Raw genomic sequence first — 26,811 nt, forward strand, 5'->3', positions numbered from 1 at the left:
CTTTTAGCTCGACTAAAACTCTTGTTAACTATTTCTTTACCGCGCCCATAGAGCAACGTTAGCCCACTAACGATGATTTCGGACCGCTCCGCATTGCGTATGGGCTTGCTGCGCCATCTGTCTTGTAGTCTAACAACTAGAGTTTCATTTTCAGTGAGCTTTCGTTTTTTAGATATGCTCCGAAGACGGGGGAGCGTCTGTGTCAAACGCGAGAATGGACGCCTCCGCAAGCACGTCGCGCGCTCCAAAATGCTGCAAATCTTGCGGCTCCGCTTTGACCAAGATCAATTTTATCGATGACACAAGTAGCAGCGAGTCGGAAGATGCTGCATTTTCGTCAGAATTTAGTTCGGACAGCAACGATGACTGAAACCAGCCTGGAACATCTGCACCTTCGCTCCGGTTAGTTTCGGTTTGCTTCGTGTAGCCCGTTATGCATGTGTCAGCATTTTCTCTAGATCTTTTATTTCTGTTGTTGGTCTCATTTATCTAATTTCCAGTGTGTCCACATCATTTGGGCAAGGTTCCTCGCCTCCTGCGCAGCAGAGTCACGTCCTGCCCAAGAAAAGAACCAGGCATTCATTTTGGCTAGACGCTCCGCAGCGGTCCTCGTCGACTGCTCCGGGCAATTAATGTTTTCCTCCTGTTTTTTATTTTACCGCGGAAGTGATTGGAAAGATATGTGAAAACAACAAATACGCCTGGATGATGATCCTAGAGAAGCGAACCTACAGTGAAGCGGATGGGTCCTGGAAAGAGGTCACCCCAGCAGAGATGACGACATTCACTGGTCTCCTCCTTTACATGGAAGTTGTTGAATTACCGCGGCTCCAAATTTATTGGAACACATCAAAACTTTTGCTGGTATGGTTCCACCACAGCTCATGCCGCGAAGCATTTCTGGGCTCTTTTGGGAATACTGCACATGTCCGACCCTGATTTGGAAATCACATAAAAAATTGGGCAAAGTTTCATGGCTGCTGCAGCACATCAGTGAACGTTTGGCCAGTTTTTTTTTTAACCGCTCCACTAACTTTCAGTTGATGAAAGAATGGTAAAATCGAAAGGGCACTCCGGAATTCGGCAATACATTCGAGATAAGGTTATCAAATGGGAATACAAATTGTGGGTTCTCGCAGACCCACGGACGGGCTACACCATACAGTTCATAGTTTACACAGGCAATCGAGAGAAGCCAAGTGCCCATGGCTTAGCGTATGGTGTTGTAACCCGCCAGGACTACTGTATATATATATGGATTATTTCTACACATCGACTAACCTATTTCGGAGCTTGCTTGAAAGGACGACACTGGCTTGTGGCACAACCCGAAAAGACCGCCGCGGATTTTCAAGGGAACTAAAAGAAACCAGCTGGGAAAGAAAGGCAGAGCGAGGCGATGTGCGCCGGCTTCGGGACAAAGAAGTTCTCTACCTTCAGTGGAAAGATCGATGCATTGTCCACATGATGTCAGCCATGCACACGCCAAACAAGCATGTCCTCGCCAAAAGAAGGGGAAAAAGAAAGACTGGAAATGCTACTAGATTTAAATAAAAAAACCGCAGCTTATTGGTGCCTACAACGTGGGCATGCCCGGTGTCGATAAATTGACCAGTTGATTGCATGCTACAATGTTCTTCAAAAGTGTGTGCAGTGGTGGAAGACTTTATTTTTTCACTGCATAGACAAAGCTTGTGTAAACAGTTTCATAATTTTTCAAGAACATAGGCGGATGCATCCCGAGATTGCGGAGCTTGCCAGAATTGTCCGCTATGATCAGCTGGCATTCAGAATGGACCTATTGAAGCACCTCCTCGAACTTGAAGATGTACCAAGAGTTGGGGCTCCACCACCACCTCACGGCATTCAGCATCATCCAGAAAAAATGGAAACATACAGAAACTGCAAGAAATGTTATAAGACCAAAATGCAGCAGCAAACAAGAGTGTTCTGCAAACATTCCTTGGTGCTTTACCACCAGCATCTGCTTTGCTGCATGGCATGCCCAACTATAGGGCTTCGAGTTATTCTTTTCAATTTAGAACTTTAATTTTGTTCACTGATGGTGGCCAATAGAATGGCAATCATTTTGTATATTTTGGAAAATTTTTATCATTTTTTCTTTTCAGGTACAGGTATATCTTTACGAGTTTTGGTGAATTTTTTCAATTTTTGGCATAATAAATTTTTGTTGCAACCCAGAACTCGTTGTTAATAATTATGTGTTTAAGAGGAACATTCATTCAGCTTCCTTTTAGTGTATTGTGCAGAATTTTAGGTCCCATAGCCTTTGCACAAAAAAAAAAACTACTGAGACCCCCTAAAAAAAAGAGTTAAAGCAATCATCTTTTTAGCGCAGACATGACGGGACACAGAAAGAAAGACAAACACGGTCGCTGCTTGCAGCTGATTTATTGAAGGCAGAACCATGGCATATAGTATATCTGCAGGCCTGCACAGGTGCAGCCTAAATAGTAACCTGGAAACTAGCCAGCAGAAAGTTATCACTCTAGACACGATAGAAAATTCACCCCAGCTTTGTGCAGGGCAATTGAAGTGTCGCTAGCACAATCTGATCACACTTTTCTGGAAAAAAAAAATGAATACATGATTTCGCGAGTGATTTTTTCATAATTTCTGCCCAGGATTGACACGCGATAGAAACGTGGTTCACAAGCTGTGCCAGCAATACAGTGGTCAAAAAGATTTGTGCGCTCCCTATTAGACAGGGCTTTTGCATGCTAACACTTAACAGAGCGGTTTTCGTGGTTCTTTTGACAGCCCCGATTTTTGTCTTCACAAATTTTGCGACCGCACAGTAGAGTGAATTTCTGGGGGGGGGCTAAAAAAAACCTTTGACACATCAAACCGATTACAGTAGAATCTCGATAATACGATTACGGTTGACACGAATTTCGGAATGATACGAATTTCGAAAGTGTCCCGAACTGTCTACATTGTACAGAATACGTTACAATTCGGGATTATACGAACAGATTTTCAAGCCCGCGCGGATGATACGAACGCGCGACCACCCACGCTAGCAAGCGAGCACGCACGGCTCGTCTCGAAGTGGAGCGCACCCCCCCTCCGCAGGTGGAGCCAGCAGGCGCGTTTGTATCGCACCCAGCCCCAGCCCCTGCTACCAATGTCCAGAGGCCGCCGCGCCACCGACCGAACCGGCTGCTAGGCCCACCATTCTCTTTGACGAGGCACGTGGGCGATGCCACTCAGTTGCTGATTGGATCTTGCAAGCTGTCGCAGAAAGTGGACAAGACGGCGGTTGGTGACTGGATTGACTCACTGCCGGCGCTGACCTCGGGGTACGCGCAGTGCGACATTTTCAATGCCGATGAGGCAGGCATCTTTTTCAACCTGCAACCGAGCAAGAGTTTGTGTGGGAAGGACCAGGCTTGTCATGGCGGCCAGAAAAGTAAGGAAAGAGTGTCTGTACTTCTCTGTTGCAACGCCGATGGTTCCAAAAAAATTACCCTGACCGTCATCAGCAAGGCTAAGCGACCGAGATGCTTTCGATTAGCTGGACGTTTGCCTTGCTACAAGGCTAGTAAGAAAGCCTGGATGACTGCGGATTTTTTTCGAGAGCTTCTTATCGGCTTAGATCGGAAAACGTCATCGAAGAAGAGAAAAATTTTGCTTTTTGTCGATCAGTGCTCCGCCCACCACAAGCAAGTGACATTAAACACTGTCACGTTCTTCGTGCGAACACAACGACCCACCTGCATCACTTCCAAGGGCCTTTTAGTGAGGCGATTACTCGCAAAGATTGATCGCAAAGTTGACAATTTGCAGAATAGTCTGCTGGATGCAATTAGGACAGTGTGACTACGCAAACTATCGCGAACTGCTTCCGCAAGTGTGGATTCACGACTGCACCAGTAGCAACTCCGATTGCCGAAGAGACCAGTGACGATTTTGCTATTGAAAGTTGGGATACACTGGACGTTCAAGCTTCTGCGTTTGACTTTGTCACTGCGGATGACAACGTTGTAACTTGCGGGTTGCGAACCATTGAGGATTTAATTAGCGAAAAAAATGAAGTCTTCATCAGACAGTGATGGAGAGGCTGAACCGCTACCATCGATGGCAGAAACCCTCAACGCCCTTGACATCCTGCACCGCACCGTCAGCTCCGCCAGCGTGAGCAACGAAACTGCGGCACGGTTTTATTCTTTTCAGGCTGGGCTGATTGGCGAAATCGAGCCCTAGAAAGTGCAAACAAGCAATACTGACTTCTTCGGCCGAAAGTAATTCAGCTAATAAACTTTGTTTCATTTCCGTGTTAAACTTGGCTTGTTTTAAATCATACGAATTGGGGGTGATGGGAATATTTTTCGGGGTCCCGCGAAATTCGTATTATTGAGATTCTACTGTGCCCACCTTTTTTAAGTTTTGGGTGGCTTTGTGCATGTACGGAAGCATTTCCGGTCTCAGTTGATCCTCCAGGGGCTTTGCCGCAGTCGTGCGCATTCCGGACTTCATTTTCTTCAACAGTGGTTCTGCCACTGACACTATCACCGACCCAGGGTAGCCAGCCGAAAATAGCCTACCCATTTGATGATTGAAACTTGCTTGCATCTCATGGACACATGACCTCCGGAGTGCGGATTCCAGACAGAGTTGCAATGCCTCTGTTTACTATTTTGGAATGGGCAGAGCTGTACGGCAAGAGCTCTTTTTCTGCACTAGGGGATTACGCCCCGCAAACATTCCTTTCCTTGCGTTTTAAGCGTAAGTCTAATAACTGGAGAATGCCTTCCTGTGGAAGCTCGTAAGTAAAATTTAGTACTTTGCCATAAAGTTTAAAATCATCGAGAACAGATTTCAGTGTTTGCTCATTTGAAGTGGAGCATTTCTTGTTCAATACAATTAAAAAGTCGTCCATATAACGAAAAACATTACTGCTTTGTCACTGTTAAATGATTAAAAGGATCGATTAGAGAGCGATCGTTTCAATCATTTTAACAGTGACATATACAGAAGGTCGTTCGCTACTTTACGTTTGTAGATCCCTGGGAGTCCTTGTACCCCTCCTGGTGCAGTGTTGCATTGGTTAAGCGATGCGCCACTACCTTGCGACGGCAGCTGCTCTGATGCAGTCTCGATTCAGGCTAGTTGGTTCATGGCTTACAAGGAACGCAACCAGATAGCTGGGTGTAGATACTTGGGCGCTGAGAATGAGCAACTCTTTGTTCAGCAGTGGTGTGCCGACAAAAGTCTCCGCGCTTGTGTGGATGATGTAGTTAGATTTCCCTGGCTGTTCTTTCGTTGCATCTCTCAACACCTTAGTCTGACCTAGCTTGGGATTGCAGCCTTTACATTTTTTGCTGGGAATTGCAGGGTTGCTTCCTTTCTGGGATCTGGCAAAAATCCTTCTATCCGAATTTCGAAGAGAGATGCGTGACAGTGAACAAGATTCCAAAAATATCACTATACTACCTTATGTGCCTCCGGTTTTCCATCGGCTAAGGAAGACTACAAACAGCGCAGACATCAGTGTCGGTATGTTTTGGGGTGCTTCGCTGCTATGCGTTCTGCGTGCCCGCATGGTTTCGTTATGCACCTCGATTTACAAGGGCAGAGCAGCAGAAGAGTTCCAAGGGCCTCTAACCCCCGTATCCACAAACTGGCCTTACCTTTACCTTACTTTAACGCCAAGGACGCCTTTCAGAAAGGTTACTGAAAGTGAAAGGTAAGGGAAAGGCCAAGCTGTGTTTCAGAAAGCCACCTTTCGGCAGCCTTACGGAAAGCGCCCTTACCCCCAGAAGTAAGAGGTATGGTAACGAGGCTAAAGAAATATTAATGCTTGTCGCATCAGTGGATGTACTGATAACTTGTTTTGTATACTATAGAAAGCAGTTAAACATATACTGGAGCTGTCATAATCATTCAATAGACAAAGTTAACTAGCCTGACTCAAATTTTTACGCGTTTCCTCTTGGTCTAGCCACAGTGATTGGCAGCCGTCGCTACAAGAAGCTTTGTTGAGTTATAGAGCCTAGAAATGTACTGGCTAGTGTGCGCAGCGCGCGCGTTTCTACCGGGAGGGCGAGGCACCCGCCGTGATGACTGCGCGGAGAGGCCGCAAGGGGCGCTGCCGGTCGAGTGGGTGCACCTGTCGTCTGCTGTCGCGCCGATGCCGCAGCCTCGCGCGATTGCTTAGGACGTGTGTAATCAATGTTTGACAGGCATCATCTCTTGGATTGTGAAGCTGGAAGACGCTAAACGTGAGCAAAAACCTCCTGAGATGCTAAAGGCTAAGAGACAATGCAAAAAGAGGACGTGTTTTGTTCCGTTCTGTCGAAGCGGTTATCGGTCTAAGGAAGAAAAGGTGTCTGTTCACTGCACCGGTGGACCCAGCATGGCTTACTGAATGGGAAAATAAGATCAAGAGGGCAGACAGAAAGCTGATACCGAAGGCTGTCGTGTGCGAAAAAATATTTTGAGAACGAATGTATCGAAAGATCATTTAAGATTATGGTGAACGGCGTCGTGAACGAACTCGCCCGAGAGAAGCCACGCCTGAAGCCCGATGCTGTCCCTACAGTATTTGAAAATTACCCAGCTCATCTTGTGCCTAAAAAGGCAGTCAAAAGGAGGGTGGGAAACATCTGCGACCAAGGACCAGCACCTAAACAACGGAAGCGTAATGTCAAGCTGGTGGATCCCGAGTTTTGCTCTGCAGTCGACGGTGATGATACGTAGGTTGACTTTCATTGTGTCTCTCGTGGAGGCGCATCAGAGGAACTCCAGAAGCGTTCCGATTCCGAGCAGACAGACATTGCTACAGGACCAGTGTGATAGCGAAGCGATACTGCAGATAAAAAATTCCTAGAAAATTTTTTTATTTTTTTTACACGCATGGCAGCGGCATGCAGAACCAGCTGGGGGCGGATTTCTTACTGAAAACACGGCTTCTGGACTAAGGTTTGCGATAAGAACATTAGACTTGCTATCTCATCTTAGCTCCACTGTAGGATACAACTACTTCTTCACATCACGTTTGAGTCAGTACAAACTGGAAATTGTTTTCGGCATTATAAGGCAATCATCCAGTTGTAACGACCACCCTACCGTGTCACAGTTTCTGGTGACTGTTAACTTAATGTCGTTTTATAACCTGGCAAAACCACTGAGAGGTACGAACTGCTCACCAGATGTTATCAAAGCACTCTTGAGTGAAGCACCTTTATCACAGTCTAGCACCAAGGCAGTGCCACTTTTGAACATTATTGATGATTTATTTGACCATGGAAATGTTGATGAAGTCGAGGAGGCAATTGATAGTGTCTGTTCAGAAATGACCATGCCGGGTATGTAGAAAGGAAAAGTAGCGCTGCCTTAATCCACTATGCTGCTGGCTATATGTGGCGAGAAAGACAATCGCAAAAAACGCATGCCCGCAGTGTGCATCTTGCCTTTGTATGACACCAAATGATGCAAACATGGATGAGAGTTCTCACTTCACGGCTCATTTTGACAACGGTGGGCTTGTTTACCCTAGTTCCGCCCTGTCCACTGCAGTCAAGCTAATCGAGGACGAATTCACCGCCTTCTTCAGCAGAAATGTTCTGCATGAAGAGAGTTTGCTAGATTTCGCCAAGTGCTTACGTTCATTCTCACTGCCGCAGCTTGGCTGCTCTAGCCATGAGAGGGAAAATTTGTCCGAAGTGGTCAAGTTTTATGTCTTGTTAAGGTTCAGATTTTTTGTTAAGGGCCTGAACAAAGAAAGAGAAGGTCAAAGGCAGCAACAAAAACTCCTTAAGTTGTGCCACTGCCAGTAGCGTGAAGTATGAATAATTCTATATGCTTTGTCCTCTTTATGTAGCACTTGATTTGTTATAACTGTTGTGTGAATAAATTACGTACTTTACGTTTCATGTGTGCAGTAAATGGAGACTACCAGATTTTTGTTTTCATATTTTTATGTTTTCAGATATCTGTAGATCTCTTGCACGTAATTACCACTGGCTCGACTCGATCCGACAGAGTGCTTAAACAGTGGTATAAAATACAACTTTTTAGAAGCTTGTTTATTCTGGATGGAAATGAGAAACAGGTTAAATTGCTGGCATGCTTTGGGCATGCCAGTCTTTACGTGCGGCATCGAGCTTCAGTTCTCAACATCTTGCTATCTGGTAAGTGGGCTAGTTGAATTACAAGGAAGCTGTTGAGAATGCTGGAGTTATTATAAATGGTGGTTGTAATATTCTGGGCTTTAGGCCCTTCATGGGAAAGAAATAAGAAAATGCTTGTTTCCAATGTTCTGCATTGTGAAGCACAGCTGTTTCAAGATTTTTAACAGAAATATTATTACCTTAACGTTTGTCACTATAGTAGTTTTTTTTTTAAGCAATGTAAGTTTTGTGCATTTTTTAAATGCATTTTTTAAATGCTCTGATTGAGGAAATTTTCATTAAGTTCATTATTCGTGCGCCTTCAACAAAATCAGCCCTTTAAAGTCATTTCCTAATATCAGCGTGTATTCAAAATTAATCGAGGGTGGCGCTTTAAATTTCACTGCCATAAAGTTCTTGATTTCAACGTTTTAATTTACAGTGCAATGAACATCTCGCACGTTCCTTCATCTATAGTGTGCAGTTTATTGCTTAACCTTTTTGTCATTCTTTATTTTCACTTCAGTATGGTCGAATGAAGGCTATGTGGTAAGGGGCTTTGGACTTTCTGAAGTAATTTTGCTCCCGAGAGCTTAGGAAATAAAAAAAAATCGGTTGCATGGTTAGTATCGAGTTTTTGCTGGCGAAAGCAAACTGCTAAAATACGACAACAAATTGACCTATATTTGGTATTGCAAAATGTGCGCACAGTGAACGAGCTCGCATAGTTCTTATGTTACGAAACATTTTTTTAAAAGAGCGCTCCAAATACAAAAAAAAAATAGTTTGCTTCGCGCTCCTCCGAGCGCGCGTAACACGGCGCGAATTGAATGCAGATGCACCCACCCGCACAACAGCGCATCTAGCTGGCGCCGCCGGAAATCATCGACATCGGGACCTTCGCCTAGCCCGCGCTTGCCACACTAGCCAGTATATTCCTAGGCACTATAGTTGAGTCGACATCGGTGTTTGTTTATTTTCTTGTTCCTCGATCGTGGTGTCTTGTGCTTGTGCGCGTTTGTTGTTTTGCGTTCAGCGTCAGAAATGTGCCTTTTCTGAGGATTGTTGGCTAATACAGAGATGCTGGTAGAAGTGACAACTGCGATACAAGGAAATTTCACCCCATAATAATTGGTTTTTTGGGGGGAAAGGAAATGGCGCAGTATCTGTCTCATATATCGTTGGACACCTGAACTGCACTGTAAGGGAAGGGATGAAGGAGGGAGTGAAAGAAGAAAGAGAGAAATAGGTGCCGTAGTGGAGGGCTCCGGCATAATTTCGACCACCTGGGGATCTTTAACGTGCACTGACATCGCACAGCACACGGGCGCCTTAGCGTTCTGCCTCCATAAAAACGCAGCCGCCGCGGTCAGGTTTGAACCCGGGAACTCCGGATCAGTAGTCGCCGCGTTGCTGCTGCTGCTGCCTTGTGCGGCTCGGCCTTGGCTTCAGCAAGATCCACTGCTGAAGGCGTCGCGGAAATCGTGCTTTTCTTTATTTTATTATGGGATGGGTTCACAGTGAAGGGGTGACGAGAGTACTATTTTTAATATAGCGCTGGCCTGTTCCGAAGTGCCCTCAGCTGCGGCATCGATGTGAAACTAGCTAGGCTTAGCGACGAGCAGGGCAGTCAGGAAGCAGCGTAGTCCGTCACCCGGCGCACCCGCAGGCGGTGTCGCTGCCGGAAGGTGGGCTCTTGTGCAGGCATGCTGTCATTGCTCGAATATTGCATACAGACTTTCTGATAGCATGGCTGTTTTGTTTTTTCTGGTGCGAACGTGAAGTACACCAAGCCGGCTGGCCGGCCGGCCTAGCTGAATCCCGTGTGCCGGCGTCAGAAAATGAGCTGCTCTTGACGTAAATAACAAAACATGGGATAGAAAAATGTCAACAATGTATCATTTTTATGGAGTACTGGCCAATACTGAGTTGCTGGTAAAAGTGACAGCTGAGATGCGAGCAAATTTCTTGCGAGAACCACCTCGCAGCTTCCGTTGGCCCGCCGTTGCGGTCCGGCTCGCTTGGCGTCCGCCAGCTCCAGTGCCGAAGGCGTCGTGCAAATCAACGATATTTTTAGTTTATTGCGAGATGTAGCTGTTGACAGCACAGTGATATAAATGGTGCGCCATTATTACAGCGCAGGCGACTTCTGAAGCGCTGTGCACTGCTGCATTGATACGAAACAGGCTATAGGCCTAGCGGCGATCAGGGCAGTCGGGCGCAGTTCGTAGCGCGGCGTGCCCGCGGGTGGTGCTGTAGCCGAAAGCTGGCTACTTGTTCAGGCATTCTTTGTCGCTGCTCGACAATAGCCGGCAGTCTTTCTGATAATTTAGATGTTTTGTCTTTTCTGGTGCGAACTTCAAAGCGTGACACCGGCCGTGGCCGGCGCTTGAGCCGAGCTGCGCATCGATGCTTGCCGATCGGTGTTTCTCTGCTTGCAGTGGGGCGGCAGTTCGCAAGCGGCAACCAGCACGGCGCACCGACGAAGTTTTCGCACATGTCACTCCTGCTTTAGTTTTTGCATATCTTCGGTTGAGGGAAACTTGACCAGTGCCAGAAACAATGTTGCTACGATTACGGCGGATACAATCGATACCACCGGTAAGAATACATCGACAGGGTAGCAGACAACAACTTGGAAAGTTCCCGCACCGTAAAAGCGAAGGGTGGTAAGCAGTCGCAGCGGCACGGGGCAACCTCGTCCGTTAGGGCAGCAGTGCAGCGGTAGCACAGACAAGAGTTCCAGCACGGCAGGCTTCGAAAAGCGATACCTCGCGAGAAGCTCATCGTCGAACAGCTCCATCGTGTACTGGCAATCCCTGAGCACTCGCCGTGCCGACTTCGCACGATGGGGCACCTGATCGATTTCTTCCATTAACTCTGTGAACTTGATAAATCAGAAAAGCGGTCGTCGATCGTACCCAGTTTTCATGTTGAATTGACGAAAGGAGCTGCTAAAGGTAGGCCAGGGGCTACCTTTGCAAACGCGCCCTTTCCGAGGCCGAAAGGGTGGCTAAAGGTGCAGTTTAAGGGTAAGGTTGGTTTTTGAAACCCGGAAAGGAGCCATAAAGGTAAGCACCTCGAAAGGGAAGATAAAGGTCGGTTCGTGAATACTGGGGTAAGTGCTTCTCAGACGAAGTTCGTGCAACGGCATCAACTGCAACAAGGAAATAAAGCCGTGTATAGCCAGTGTTCAATGCGTCTCCACGTTATCAAATGCACCACTCAACGTGTTCTCTTCATCAACATACCAAGACATTGAGCTGCATAACCAGCTCTGCTAAGACTATTATTGCAGAACTTAAATATGCCCACACATACCAGTCACTACACATCAGTCCTGACAGTGGCTCAGCAGAGACAGCGACGCTGCTGACTCCTCGGCGCTTAGGACTTTCTTGCCAGACATGCCGCCTCAGCACTCAAGAGCATCGCACGCTGCATGGGGTTGAGGTCGCTGAATGCAGGCTGCAGTTCTTTGCGAGAACTTCGTCGTCAGAACTGGGAGTAGGATCCATCATAACATTGGTGCAAACGTGAACGAAGCGATGACAGATGATAGAGGCCTTCAACGTCCAGCCGGCAGTAGTTCTCATTTTGGCTGCTGCTAGGCGGGAGCACAGCACTCGTTGCCAGCAATCACGGAGTCCTAGTTTTGGTTTCCTCCGCTTTACGTCACTCTTCTCCTAGTTCGTCGTCAGAGAGATAAGAGTTTGAATCATAGCGGCGGGAAAAAGTTTTTCAACTTCGAATCCAAATCTCTTAGCAATAACTGCACCTTTAGCTGCCGGGCAAGTAGCAAAATCCCACAAAATGCTGATCTGTTGGATCTTACTGACAAAAAAAATATTTGATAGCATTGCGCTCAGTGTTCCCTTTAACTTAAGTAGGCTATCCTACAGGCCTACAGCTTATCCAATCCACAACGAATCTATCACCAGAATATAGGGGGTGGTAGCTCTAATACTGAAGAATATGTCAAGCCACACAAGCGAAGGCAAAAGAAAAGCCTGGATAGACTACATCTACCGAGCACCGGGATGGAGCACTAAAGCAGTCTACGTAGATGCAGCATTGTACACAAACAAGTCTAGGCCTACAGCAGTGGCGGCCATCGTGAATGCCAATCTCCAAGTAATCACGAGCATGACACTCACAAAATGCACAGTCACCGAGGCAGAAGCCGCAGCGATTGCACTAGCCATTCATCTCGGGGATGTAGTTGGCTTGTTAGCTCCTCTTAGCAGGACGAATACATAAGAGGCTGCACAGACTAACAAACTGCAGCAGCTTCTCTAACCCATTGTTCAAACACCAAATCACCTGGATACCAGCACACTCAGGACTCGAGAACAATGAGGTCATAGATATCATAGCTCGAGGACATGCAAACCAAGCAGGCTACACACAGGTTCATGCTGCCCCACTAGACACCACACCAATACCTACAACACCAGATTACAATACTTTCGGTCAATGCATCAACTCCTCCCTCTACAACACAAGCGGCTGAGAGCACAGAATTAAGGCTAGGGACTGGAGGCAAGTCCAAACCAACACCTTCCCAATTACATAAATACAGCATAATATCCCCTGACAAAGACGCATGCCCGTGGTGCGACGAGGGACCCACAGCATACCACGTTATGTGGGGCTGCAGGGCCGGAGAACCAGACAACCTACAGACACACACTGCACAAAGGGGGGGCCGCTCTGTCTGGCGCTGACCTGGTGTCCCATGCAACAGCCATGACCATTGGAGTCCTGAAATAAGAACACCATCCCCCTTTTCTTCGCATGTTTAGACAAAGAGGCTTGCCTCGAAAAAGTCCCATTTAAACCTGCTCTCCATGGGGAAGGGAGCTCCTTGCACCTCCGTCCAGAGCAGTGCAACATCGCCAGGCCCATCACAGCATCTGCATCCACTGATTGGTGTACAGCAACATGTGCCTTCGCTGACATCTTGCAGCGTAGCAGAGTGCTCGAGCCATAGCCTCCTCCGGCAGTGGCACGAACACGCAAGCGCACGTGTGCAGGGCAGTCATGTGACCATCGTCCGAAATTTCAGCCATGGTTGTACACTGAACTCTGTGGGGTGCACGACTCGGTGCCGCGCAAGTATTGATCATGTCCGAAAAATTTGTCGGCAATGAAAATTAGTGGCTCTTTCGCTTGCTGCCATTTGAACGTTGCCTAATTCGAGCTTAAAAGCATTTACTTTTGTTTTCAATGAATTCTTCAAACCATGTATTTCAGTGTGTGGTAAAGAACTGCCCCTTTTTCTTTTATTACTGCATTTCCAGTCGCAAATTGTTCACTTCTCTTGGAACTATTCGAACAAAATAACTGTTTGCACCAGATTCGCTTTGAACTGAGAATTCATTATTCATACATGCCCTGGCCAATTCCTTCTTGATCTCTACTTAGTAGGGATGTTATCAACCTGTGTTTGTACTGAGTGTCACAGGCAGTTAGCATCATTTATTAGCCACCAGCGGAATGTAGCAAAATTATGTGCGCGTAAATAAAATCTTTTGGCGGTCAGTTTGGGGCCCCTGCATGAATAGATATGGCGTGCAGGAAAGCAGATGACAGAAACCATTCTGTGCAACCGTGCCAATGGAAATTGCACGCCTCCTGGAAGCATGTGTGGTGTCAGTGTGGGTCAATGTGATGCTGCCCATTTGCTAAGTGAGAACACTGCCACAATTGTGATGCCATTTCTATGGGAGCGGGACTGGCTTGTGAAAACTTAGCAGTCAGCAAAACGCAGCAACCATTAGCACGAGGTTCTACTGTATGCCAATATTTTTCGGCAAGATGAAAAAAGGGGCTTTCATAAGGGAAGTGTACCACAAGGGACGTGCAGCCGTGCTTTTTTGATCCGACATGTGACCAGTGGTTTTAGCGAGAACATTGTCACGTTTCAGTGCCCCAGCGGATGGCTTGCCACGGCTGTTTGCTGCCTACCCGGAGTGGTACATCGAGGACATTGCCGACTTCCTGCTCTTTGTCATCCAGTACGTGCCTTATAAGACTACCTTGCATGCTATTTCATTGGAGGGGAAAGTGCACTGTGTGTGAGGGTTGTCTGGCTGCCCACCATCACTCCCTGACAGAAATAGGGAAAGTTTTCGTTTCCAGGTCTGTCAAGTACAATATACCTAGGAGACAGGCAATCTCCTCCACAGGCAATCTCCTCCCGCAGAAGAAATCGCACGTGTATAGCAAAAGTTCCTAAATGCTCTTTCTCACGATCGACACCCATCGCTAGCGCTATAGTTGGTGACGTAGAACTGTGGAACGATATCAGTGAACAGTAGTGACATCACAGCACAGTAACGTGACATACTATCAACGGCGACGCGCGACATCGGCAACTCAGCAGTCGGTGTGCTGATCGGCAAATAGGCTGTTGCTGACGCACCAGCCGGTACTAGCATCGGTGGCCGCCGAGCGCAACCTTCACTTCGATGAGGCGATGACTTTAGTTGCTCTGTCTACTCCTTCTCCATACTACAAATAGTGAAATGAGCTACTACATTTCACATGTTCACCCTTTGACTCGCCAGCGATGCGATTGGCCCTAGAGAGTTTGCAGGTTTCATATGTGCGATGTCGGCGATTGTGGAGAGCGAGTTCACAAGTTTTAACGAATACAAATGGTCATCGAGCATTGCTTTGACGACAGCAGTGACCTGAAGTCGACGATTACTAACATCTTAAAACTCAAATACATTGAGCGGGAAGTGCCGCTGCTAGCTGATGTGACCGACTCTGCTGACAACTGCAGTGCCCGGTAGCAGTCATCGGTGTCGCATGTGGACAACAAATTGAGCCATTTTAATTATTGCGAATGGGTACCAAACGTACTTCTAGATAAAGAAATTTAATTTGAAGTACTGGACATCATCAGAAAAAGCAGTTACAACAAGCGAGAAACGCTGGCCATATGCGGTGGCAGCAATCTGGCTATGTAGCTTTCCCCAGGCTGGCACTCACTTTCACTGGGGATTCTTGCCGAGTTACCGCTCTGCGTAAACAAGTAAACATACAACTGGCGCAAAAAAGAAGAGATTATTCAGCCTAAGTAGAGCGTAGCTTTACATTTAATGTCAAATGAACGCGCAGTTGCTGCTATGTAAAAGAAGTAGCGCTGAGGTGCAGTCTTCATCATGAGTGCATTCCCAGGGGAATTCTGTACTCGCGCGTTAAATGCCTAATCCCGCAGAATTATCTTGAAGCATTCATTTGGTGAATATACGGGCTGTTTGCTATACAAGCAGCAGAAAAAAGCAAGGAGGAGAAATCGTAATCAGCAGCAACGGGACCCGGAGCAGTCTCGCAGCATGCCTACGCAGGCGGAGCGAAGTGAAGACAGCGACGGGTATTGGTCGGCACGAACAGCGAGACATCATTTGTAATGTGACCAGGGGATTGGCCAACTGACAAGCCACCGACACAGACGTCCGCCGAGCATGGGCGTCAGCGTAGTGCGGCAGAGCTAAGTACAACGCAGAAACCGCGTACACGGTATGCCAACTGGTCCAAGCGAGCCACTTGTTTTCAGAACCCGATGTCACCCCTCGCCCACTTGGCTTTGCTCAGCACATCGTAGTACCGGCCGGCATTTCGAAAGGCATGCACAGCATGTTTGCGAAAGCAGACGTCACAACTTTTGGAGCCCAAGTGATCAAGGGTTGCTGGTCTTCCTTGGGATTGACGTTATAACACACCCTGGCACTCAGAGAGTGAAATCACTCAGTGTAAATAATGCGATACTAAATTATTTACCATGCATATATGAATTGCGGAGCACATGTCACGCGTCCTGGGGCAACACGCAATGTTTGAAACAGAACACGCCAACCAAAAAATTGGTGTCTCCAATTGGGTGGGCTCTGCAGCTGTGCCACTGCACACGTCGCTAACACGCTTACCTTCGCAATGCAGGCTTTCGCCTTAATCTTCGCCTGTGCTCTCCTGCCGGCCATGTTGGTTGGCACGCCGGCCATCATCTTGGCTCCCGTGTCATCACTTCTGGATGCTGACATGGCTTTCTGCCCCCTGCACACCGACATTTGGCAGCACCTCGGAACGCCCCCTTTCGACAACTGGATCGTCGACCAGCAGCAGCGAACCAATCGTCGCCAACAACTTGGAATACGTCACCTATAAATCAGCGACATCCACCCCTCCGCGCACTGTGGGCTCTGCGGCTGTGCCACTGCACACGTCGCTAACACGCTTACCTTCGCAATGCAGGCTTTCGCCTGAATCTTCGCCTGTGCTCTCCTGCCAGCCTTGCTGGTTGGGATGCCGACATGACTTTCTGCCCTTGCACACCGACATTTGGCAGTACCTCGGAACGCCCCCTTTCGACAACTGGACCGTCGACCAGCAGGAGCAACCCAATCGTCACCGACAACCTGGAATACGTCACCTATAAATCAGCGACATCCACACCCCGCACACTGTGGGCTCTACGGCTGTGCCACTGCACATGTCGCTAACACGCTTACCTTCGCAATGCAGGTTAGTAACAAGTATCCCCTTTTCACTACAAAAACAAGCAATATTTATTTATTTATATTTATACAAGATACCCCTAAAGGCCCTCAATTTGAGGGTATTACATTGGAAGGGGGGGGGGGGGTACAGGCAAGTAATCAAAAGAAAAAATAAGCCAAAAATTCAAGAAACTACAAACAAAAAAACAGATAAAAGCATATGGATCCTTGGAATAAAAATACAAAACAGACATAACTAAACATTGAAGCATAAATGGCAAGAAACATTAACAGAGCAGCAGACAGTAAAGTTAATACAAGTTATACAGTGTCTATCCACAACGACATGAAAAGAAAACAACGAGAATCATCAATAGCAGAAATAAGACAAAAATAAAATACAAAAACCTAATGCACTGGTAGGTTAACAGTGTGCTAAAAGATGATACGCAGAAGTAGTGGCAGATATTAGTTTATAAAATTGCTCCGGATCAGTGGTGGTAGCAACATCTGAAGGGAGAGCGTTCCAGTTGGTTATAGTGCGTGGAATGAATGAATGTGCATAGTTAGATGTGCGGCATTACAAGAGCGTAACTTAAACGAATGGTCGCGGCAATCAAAAATGGAAGAAGGCAAAAAGAAAAGTCATTATAAAGCATTGAGTGATGATACAGATTATGAAAAAGTGATAAGCGTGCAACTTTGCGATGGCGATATAGATCTTGCAGATCAATGCGTTTCTTCAAGGCTGTGATGCTGGTATGACGTGAATAATCAGAGTAGATGAAACAAGCTGCGCGATTCTGCAATGATTCGATGTTATTTATTAAATATGCTTGATGAGGGTCCCAAATAGCCAAAGCATATTCAATTTTAGGTCGAATAAGAGTGGTGTAAGCACGTAATTGGAGGTGAGAGGGAGCATGCTTTAAGTAATGTTTTAAGAGGCCTAATGACCGATTAGCAGATGCAAGAATAAGGTTAATGTGGTGGTTCCATGTTAGGTCTGAATGAACGTGAAGACCGAGGTATTTATACATGGTTACCAACTCAACTGGAGTGTTATATAAAGAATATGCTGTTTGAAATCGAGACATTCGGTTAGTAAAAGACATAAATTTTGTTTTGGAAAGGTTAAGTTGTGTAAGCCAAGTAGGACACCATGTATTTACTGTCTCGAGGTCGGGTTGTAAGGCTAGGCGATCCTCGTTAGTATAAATTCTGTGATAAATTACACAATCGTCGGCAAAAAGTCTGATTCGGGAAGAAATGGAGTTAGGTAAATCGTTAATAAATATAAAAAAAAGCAAGGGCAAGTCCCACGCTTCCTTGTGGGACCCCAGAATGTACTTGCCTTTGTACTTTGCCTGGTACAGCTGCCAAGTCCGCAGTGTTGCTTTTGTCTTGCTGTTGAATGTGCAAATATCGTGCGCATTGTTACTGCTGTCTGGCGATGTGGAAGTGAACCCAGGACCATCTGATACTGACACTATTTTGGCTGAACTACAAAAGCTAACAGCGGGTCAATCGCAACTCATCACTGAAGTGCTGAGCTGCCGTTCACACCGCCGTCACCTCTGCCGAGTGTTCCCTCCTGGATGTGCTGTGGCTTTATAGGCACCGCGGCAGTCACGTGATCTAGCCGCTCCACCTGGTAGTAGGCCTGTCCTTGGCAAGCAGCAGAGCCCCTCTTTTGTCGATGACGTAGTCGTCTGTACTGATCGTCAGTCTGGCATACTGGGATGATGTAGCAAGGTGCACAGAGGAACTTGCCACCTTGCAATCACAGGGCTTCCTCGATGCCGATGAAACAGTAGTCCGCCTGCGATATGCGAAAGATTTTGTTTAGCTGCCGCTCACACCGCTGTCACCGCTGCCGAGTCAACAAAATCTTTCGCATATCGCAGGTTAGAGCATTTTCTTTTTTTCACGCATTGCTGTTGCTATCGCCGTCACTGCTGCCAATGCATGAGTGACTTTTTTTACCTAGTGTGGTTTTAGTCACAGCTTAGTGCTTAGTTTCTTAATAACATTTTGTTTGCCCTACATAAAGCGGCAAAGGAAATCGCCAAGATTTTAACGAATTGAGAGATGAACTGAAAGCAGAGTTGAAGTCGCACAGAGAAACAATGGAAAGAAACTTCCACTCAGATGAACGCACCTTGCGCACTGAGCTTGAGGACATCAAGGCAAGCCTGGACTTTTGTAGTCAGGGGCTTGATGAAGCAAACAAACTTCTTGGAACTACTGTAACAGAAAAGAGCGCACTGAAAAAGGAAAGTGAAATGCTGAGGCGAAAATTGCAGGCTGTCGTAAAGGAGCTAAATGATTCTCAGGCCAGCTTAGTGAAATAGGAGCAATACACATGGAACAGGAATTTATAAATTAAAGGTGTGCACAGGACCCAAATGAAAGAATTCCTGAGATCTTTGAAAAAATTGGTAACGCGATAGGAGAGACAATTACCTGCACTGACTTTGACGCATGCCACAAGGTAGCAACGAAGGACAAAAACAGCTCAAACATTGTCGTCCAGCTCCAAGAACGAGATGAGCGTGACAAGATCCTGGAAAAGGCAAAAAAGCAAAAAATCACAAATGCTACTCTTGGCTTGTGCAACAGGACTTCAGATGAGGAACGTTCTGGTTCCCAAAACGAGCTGCCTATATATATAAATGAACAGCTATGTCCTTACATCAAGAAGCTTCTAGGAACAGCCATTGCCCACATGCGTGAGCACAGCTGGTGATTTGTGTGGGTCAGAAATGGACAAATCTTTGCCCGTCAGAATGATGCGTCAGCGATGATTTCAATCAAACATGAGAGCGACCTACAAGATATGCAATATCAATGATGTCTCTGATCTTTCATCGTAAACTTTTGTAGTATAAGCTTTCGTTGTTGAGTCATGGCGATTCTTTCATGAGGTCTCCAAAAAACAGTTCAAAATAACCAAGCCGTCAACTGGTTTAAAGTATTTCATCTAAACGCTAGATCTGTCCGACCAAAATGGGATGACATACTGCTCCTGTTGGAATCATGTGGCACAAAGTTCAACGTACTAATGTTCACGGAGACCTGGGATAGTGATGATTCAGAACATTTAGTGTTACCCGAATACAATTATTTCTTCTTGAACAGAAAAGACAGTAGAGGAGGCGGGGTTGCTATACACACTTTAAATCCCTTTTTTAATATCGTATCTGAATATAGTACAGTGAATATCGATTACAAAGTGTTGTGCATCCTGAAGGGAAAGAATAGGTATGTTCGCTGTTCTGTATAGACCCCCCTCCCCACGGAAATGTGGCAGCTTTTCTAAATTTCTTAGAGGACCTACTGTCTTTTGCAAATATGAATGGATATGTACTAACTATCGGTGGTGATCTAAGTCTAAATGTCGACATTTTGAAAACTTCTAATGCTGCTAGAGAGCTCCTAATGATTTTAGAGTGCAACAACTATCGCAACAGTGTAGCAGCTCCCACTCGTGTTACACCCGCGACATGTTCCTTGATTGGCATGTTTATTACAAATGCATCTGATGATTCCATCATAACTAACGTCCTTAGCTCTGACATCAATGACCATTTACCTACCATTTTACTCTCGAAATAGCATTTGTCATATCACACACACAAAGCCTGGAGTCACGCACCACGAAATATCTGTCACACGATGGAAACTTTCAGACAAAACATTTCATCTGAAGACTGGAGCGTGCTATTCTCCCTTAGGGACGCCAATGAATCTTATGATGCATTTGTAAACATCTTTAAAAAACACTATTACGCATCTTTCTGGACAAAAACACATCGTGTACATAAAAAGTCGTGTAAACCATGGATTACCAGGGACCTCCTAAAACTCATTCGTGTGAAAAATAAGCTGTATCAAACTTTCATACACTCTCGTGATGAGGGGAAGTTGCACGAATACAAAGCCTTTAGGAACAAATTACTGCTGGGAATAACAGCGCTGAGACGAGGGACAAAGAAAGAAGAAGACAACAGGACCGGCACTGACTAACAACTGAACGTTTGTTAGAAAAAACATGCAATATAAAGTCCTTTGACAACCACGTGCGCGTGCACAACACCAAAAGCCACAGTGATACATCAATCACTTGAATCCAGATACATTAATTCACAGTCATGAACTGTTACAGAGGGGGTGCTGCTCACGCATGAGTCAATGTTTTTACGAATATGAAACGCTTCACTGATTCCCCTTGTTAGTTTAGCTTTGTGTTTGTACAGGATCCTAGCTTTAATAAAAATGGGGTACATGATTTTTCAGAAGAATCAGGTTTGTTATTCCAGGGACATTTCCTGTAACGTAAAGCCAGATTTGAGGACGGAGCCCCTTTCAAAGAAGTGTTGTGGTCTTTTAGGCGGGTGTTCAAGCACCTTCCTGTTTGATCTATATAGGTCTTCCCGCACGTGAACGGCTCTTCATACACAACCCCTTCAGCGCAAGGGACAAACCTCAGGTCATGCTTTATCTGGCACCCTCTTTTTGTTTTTCTTCGTTTATTTTCTTCTTCCCTGGCCTTTCTATCTACAATGGCACATAAATTGCCGACCTCTTTTGGTGCAGAAAATAAAACATCAACGCCATATCTGCTGCCCACTTGCTTCAAACGGTGTAACGTTTGGTGAATGTACGGTAGAACAGCAATTTCCTTTTTATCTTTTTGTGAAGGTTCCTGAGATTCTCCCCTTTTGACCTTTTTAAGTATTTTACTGCAAGCAAGTACTAAAACATCATCTGGAAAGCCCGTCATTCTTAGCCTCTGAACCTGCTGATTAAAGTTTGTGCTGATACCATGCACGCATGACTTGGACTTCCAAGTTCTGCCAGATCAACAGATCCGCCAGAATAGGTCACTCATTAAAAGTTCATGAATACAAGTGTCGAATCAATATATTCAAATGTGCGTTTTTCCCCAAAACAGTTCATGATTGGAATGGTTTGCCAAAGCATATAGTGTCAGCGCCGTCCTCTAGCTTTGATGGTGCTCTTGCAGAGTTTTTGTTTACTTAATGTGTAAAATTTTCTTCGTGTGCTTTGTATACACAACTGTAGTCTTTGTACCCAGTTCTTGTATATACGTTTTTTTGAACATTTTTTTCTTGTTTGAATGCATTGTGTATCTTGCGTTATATTTTGAACTTAGCGTTATATTTTTTGTTGCTGAATTGTGCTACCTGTGCCATATTTTCTGTTTTTCCCCCTACAATAATGCCCGTTTCAGGGCGCTGTAGGTATCTGAATAAATAAATAAATAAATAAATGGTGTGATCGTTTGCTTATGAATTTAAATGCCGAAAAATGTAAACTCGTTTTTTTTTACTCAGCAGCGTAACCCCCTTGGTTTTTCATATCAAATTGATAACTCTTCCATTGAACGCGTTCAGTCACATAAGTATATTGGAGTCACCCTCTGCAGCGATCTTTCTTGGCGCACGCGCATAACTAACATCATATCATCTGCCAACAGGTCTTTAGGTTTCATGAAGCTTCACCTACATCATGCACCACAACACGTGAAACTTCTGGCATAAAGGACATAAGGAGATCTGCCAAGGTGGCCCTATTCGCTCGCTGTCAAACTGCGGAGCCTATCGCTTCCCGTGGTGCCGAAGTGCCCCAGTGCTTTTCCTGCAGTCATGGCTGGAGCACAGGTTACGTCTCTCAGAGCCAAAACAAATAATATTTACAACTATGTACAAAAAAAATTGGCCCACCCTTGTTGCTTCCGCACTCACTCGCTTCCTTCTTTCTGTTCTCCGTGAACGGCGAGGCATCAGAGATATAGGCGCCGAATGTTTGCACACGCCAAGAATGGCATCTGGATCTTCCCAAGAGCACCACATTCTGGGAACAAAGCCATCCCCAGGCATTTTCCAGCAGTCGGAGCACGCGTTTACTGCGCTTCGCTGCCCTGAGCCTCAAGTCTGGACGTTCCCTGCGCCTGCTGCGAGAGGCGACGAGAGCGCACAGCCACACCCACTTGTGACGCTGGCCGAAACCTGAAGAGACTCTCGCCGGCTCTCTGCGTAGCCTTGGAGGTGGTACTTCCATTGCTGCTTCCTCTGAGGGAGCTTACCCTCGCCGAGCTGACTCTCATGAGGGTGAAACTTTCTATACCTCCCAGCAGTTGCTGATGCTAGACGTTCATAGCGGTTGGTGGCACAGTTACAGCGAATTAATCTCTGTGACAACCGAAACATGCGGGCTCAAGGGGTGTTCGTATGGCATCTGTTTCACGATGGCAGTGCCTGTGACCGACACCGCGCCCGAGATAATGCGACTGACGCAGTTCATGAAACATACAAAGGATGCGTCGTGGTTGCAACGGCTGCGCGGGTCAGAAATTTAAAAGGGATAAGAGAGAGAGATCTTTTCTCCTCTCAGAAGCTTCTTGCGGTTAGATCTTGTTCTTTATTACAAATGCTAGTGCCAGCTCCTCCTTCAGCTAGATTAATAGCAGATGGCAGAGGTTTCTGCGATTAGCCGGGACGGAAGTTGCTCGCACTTTCCTTCCCCTGCAACTCTGTTCTGACACCTGATGATGGCTGGCCATGTTGAAACAGGGGAAACAGGTTTTCCACAAACTTGAGGCTTACCGCTACAACATTCGGTCTGGTAATGATGAGGTTATGGGCTTGTACCCATGAAATAACATTTTAAGTTGAGTTTTTCACCTGTTACACATGTACGATTTCCTTTTAAAATATAGTTACTGGGCACGGCAAAAAATGATGCACCGAAGAAAAACTCAGAGAAAAGCGCGCAACTTATATGCCAGCAAAATACAGTAGTTATCTTTGAAACTTGGAAAGAATCCACCTTGGCGCAAGTAAAACCACACACACAAAGGAAAGACAGGGAGACAACGAACAGGCGCCAACTTCCAACTGTTTATTACTCAAGAAAACCACACAGATAAATAGTCTCAGGATACGCCCGCCTTTTTTCACTCCATGTGCCTATCACGGCCATAACCTGTCACCCTGCATTATCAGTTTTTGCACAGAAAATTGTACTCCGCCGCTTACAAATTCACTGACGTGTCACTCACACACAAAGCCGCCTTTTCCTTTATGTGAAACGCTTCTAATAAAAGCCTCGCCTGTTTAATCTTGCTCCTGCCAAGAATCCTCGCCTTTTCCAGTCGAGGTTCGCACTTGCACATATTAACATGGTTGACCAAGTTGGCATATTTATCTTTATTGTTTTCAACCTTTTTGCAATGTTCCCCAAGGCGTTTGTTGATGCACCTCCCCGTTTGCCCTATATAGGACTTTAAGGGGTGAAGACACGCTGATGTTTTATATTGCATCCAGGGTGCTCAGTGCCACAAATCCCGGGTATAAGTTTGTTCAGCTTGTTTGGTGCTGAAAATACTAGCGGTACTTCGTGTCTGTTAGCCACCTTCCTCAGATTATGTGACACTTTGTGCACATAAGGCATAACTTCAGGTTTTACCGCAGGGCTCCTTTCTTCTGGATTCTTTGGCCTGGTACAGCGTTTTGTTTTTTGGAGGAGGGTTTCAGCGACGGCAGTCAACACCACCGAGGGGAAGCCAGCAGCCAACAGGCGGCCAATCTGATTTTTTAAGCTATCGTGCATTTGGTGCGGACATGACTTTGAAAGCGAGGACTCAATGCAGAGAGAGGCGATGGCGCGCTTCACAATTTTTGAATGCGCCGTATTGAAGGGCAGGAGTTCCTTGCTAGTACGGGGATAGTAACCCCAGCATAAATGGTCTTCCCGGAACGCTAAGCTTAGATCTAAAAATTGCAGTTTTTTCTCACTTGGGACTTCATGCGTAAAAACTAGACCGCGACCTTTGAGGTTAAAAACACTTGAAATCCTGGGCACAATAGCTTCAAAAGAATTGTCAAAACCGGTGGATAAAAGGATAAGAAAATCGTCAACATATCTAAATGTTTTAAAAACAGGTACTCCTAAAAACAACTGTGCAAGATCCTGGTCCAAAGCAGCTAAAAAAATTTCACATAAAATAGGGGCTACACAGGAACCAATACATATACCTTTTCTCTGCAAGTAGGGCTGCTGATTAAAAACAATAAAAGTGACCTTAAGATATTGCTCCAATAAATTCACGACATAACAGATGCCAGCAGCTGAGCTGCTGGCATCTGTTATGTCGTGTGTTGAACGGACAGGTGAATTGGCCTTCCGGGATGCTGCAGGTATGTCTGTGGAAAATTTTGTGAATTTATTGGAGCAATATCTTAAGGTCACTTTTATTGTTTTTAATCAGCAGCCCTACTTGCAGAGAAAAGGTATATGTATTGGTTCCTGTGTAGCCCCTATTTTATGTGAAATTTTTTTAGCTGCTTTGGACCAGGATCTTGCACAGTTGTTTTTAGGAGTACCTGTTTTTAAAACATTTAGATATGTTGACGATTTTCTTATCCTTTTATCCACCGGTTTTGACAATTCTTTTGAAGCTATTGTGCCCAGGATTTTAAGTGTTTTTAACCTCAAAGGTCGCGGTCTAGTTTTTACGCATGAAGTCCCAAGTGAGAAAAAACTGCAATTTTTAGATCTAAGCTTAGCGTTCCGGGAGGACCATTTATGCTGGGGTTACTATCCCCGTACTAGCAAGGAACTCCTGCCCTTCAATACGGCGCATTCAAAAATTGTGAAGCGCGCCATCGCCTCTTTCTGCATTGAGTCCTCGCTTTCAAAGTCATGTCCGCACCAGATGCACGATAGCTTAAAAAACCAGATTGACCGCCGTCGCTGAAACCCTCCTCCAAAAAACAAAACGCTGTACCAGGCCAAAGAATCCGGAAGAAAGGAGCCCTGCGGTAAAACTTGAAGTTATGCCTTATGTGCACAAAGTGTCACATAATCTGAAGAAGGTGGCTAACAGACACGAAGTACCGCTAGTATTTTCAGCACCAAACAATCTGAACAAACTTATACCCCGGATTTGTGGCACTGAGCGCCCTGGATGCAATATAAAACATCAGCGTGTCTTCACCCGTTGTATGGAAGGAGTGGTGTACGAGATACCCCTGACCTGTGGAACGTCCTATATAGGGCAAACAGGGAGGTGCATCAACAAACGCCTTGGGGAGCATTGCAAAAAGGTTGAAAACAATAAAGATAAATATGCGAACTTGGTCAACCATGTTAATATGTGCAAGTGCGAACCTCGACTGGAAAAGGCGAGGATTCTTGGCAGGAGCAAGAATAAACAGGCGAGGCTTTTATTGGAAGCGTTTCACATAAAGAAAAAGGCGGCTTTGTGTGTGAGTGACACGTCAGTGAATTTGTATGCGGCGGAGTACAATTTTCTGTGCAAAAACTGATAATGCAGGGTGATAGGTTATGGCTGTGATAGGCACATGGAGTGAAAAAAGTGGGCGTATCCTGAGACTATCTGTGTGGTTTTCTTGAGTAATAAACAGTTGGAAGTTGGCGCCTGTCCGTTGTCTCCTTGTCTTTCCTTTGTGTGTGTGGTTTTACTTGCGCCAAGGCGGATTCTTTCCAAGTTTCAAAGATGCTTAACCAACTTGCCCAGCAACATGCCTTACTGATACAGTAGTTATTTTTAAAGACATTACAGCTTGTCCTATAGACTAGCGTCATGTTTGTAAACAAAGGTGGCGCTGCGGTCAGCAGTGACGCAGGGTGTAGGCAAAACGTAGCACGCCTACACTGTGCCAAGCGACGCTGCCTTCAAAACCAACTGTTGTATGTGAATATTTCAAAGCGTGCGCGTCGCTTGTGGTTTGAAACATTTTTGTAGATGAGAGTAGTTCTGCACTTTTTCAGCCTGTTCGTCAGAAGGAATTAGTAGGCGGAGCGCTGCATTAGGTGTTTCTCCGCTCCTAGTTGGGGACAAGTAATAAAAGCGCAGTGCTACGCAGGTGAAAATGTGAGGTAATGGAGAAGAACTAATTGTCCACAGTTCAATTCAATTCACTTTATTTCCAGAAAAAAAATTCTGGTGGGACATCGGGCTAAAAGCTGCTTTTGTCAGCTTGACGAGGCCCAGGTCCCCAGTGTATTACAAGACAGGGGAAAGTCATACAAATATGAAAACAAAAATAAAGGAACATAAAAATATAAATACTTAAACTCACAGCACAGATAGACGTGTAAAATGTGGTTACAAG

At 45.8% G+C, this 26,811-nt stretch overlaps 1 protein-coding gene across 3 annotated transcripts in view; it reads left to right on the top strand.

The window, feature by feature from the left end:
• Positions 1–26,811, top strand: part of Ube4B (Ubiquitination factor E4B) — a 423,977-nt gene that overhangs the window by 343,345 nt on the left and 53,821 nt on the right. For 2 of the 3 annotated variants that reach the window (XM_077655721.1, XM_077655720.1), the window contains one exon: positions 14,066–14,155. The exons of the other annotated variant lie outside the window; for it this stretch is intronic. In XM_077655721.1, coding sequence (XP_077511847.1) covers positions 14,066–14,155 — 90 coding nt within the window. The remainder of the gene's footprint in view (positions 1–14,065; positions 14,156–26,811) is intronic. 3 annotated transcript variants of the gene reach the window in all.

The sequence above is a fragment of the Amblyomma americanum genome, chromosome 2 (assembly GCF_052857255.1).
Source record: "Amblyomma americanum isolate KBUSLIRL-KWMA chromosome 2, ASM5285725v1, whole genome shotgun sequence".
Lineage (NCBI taxonomy): Eukaryota > Metazoa > Arthropoda > Arachnida > Ixodida > Ixodidae > Amblyomma > Amblyomma americanum.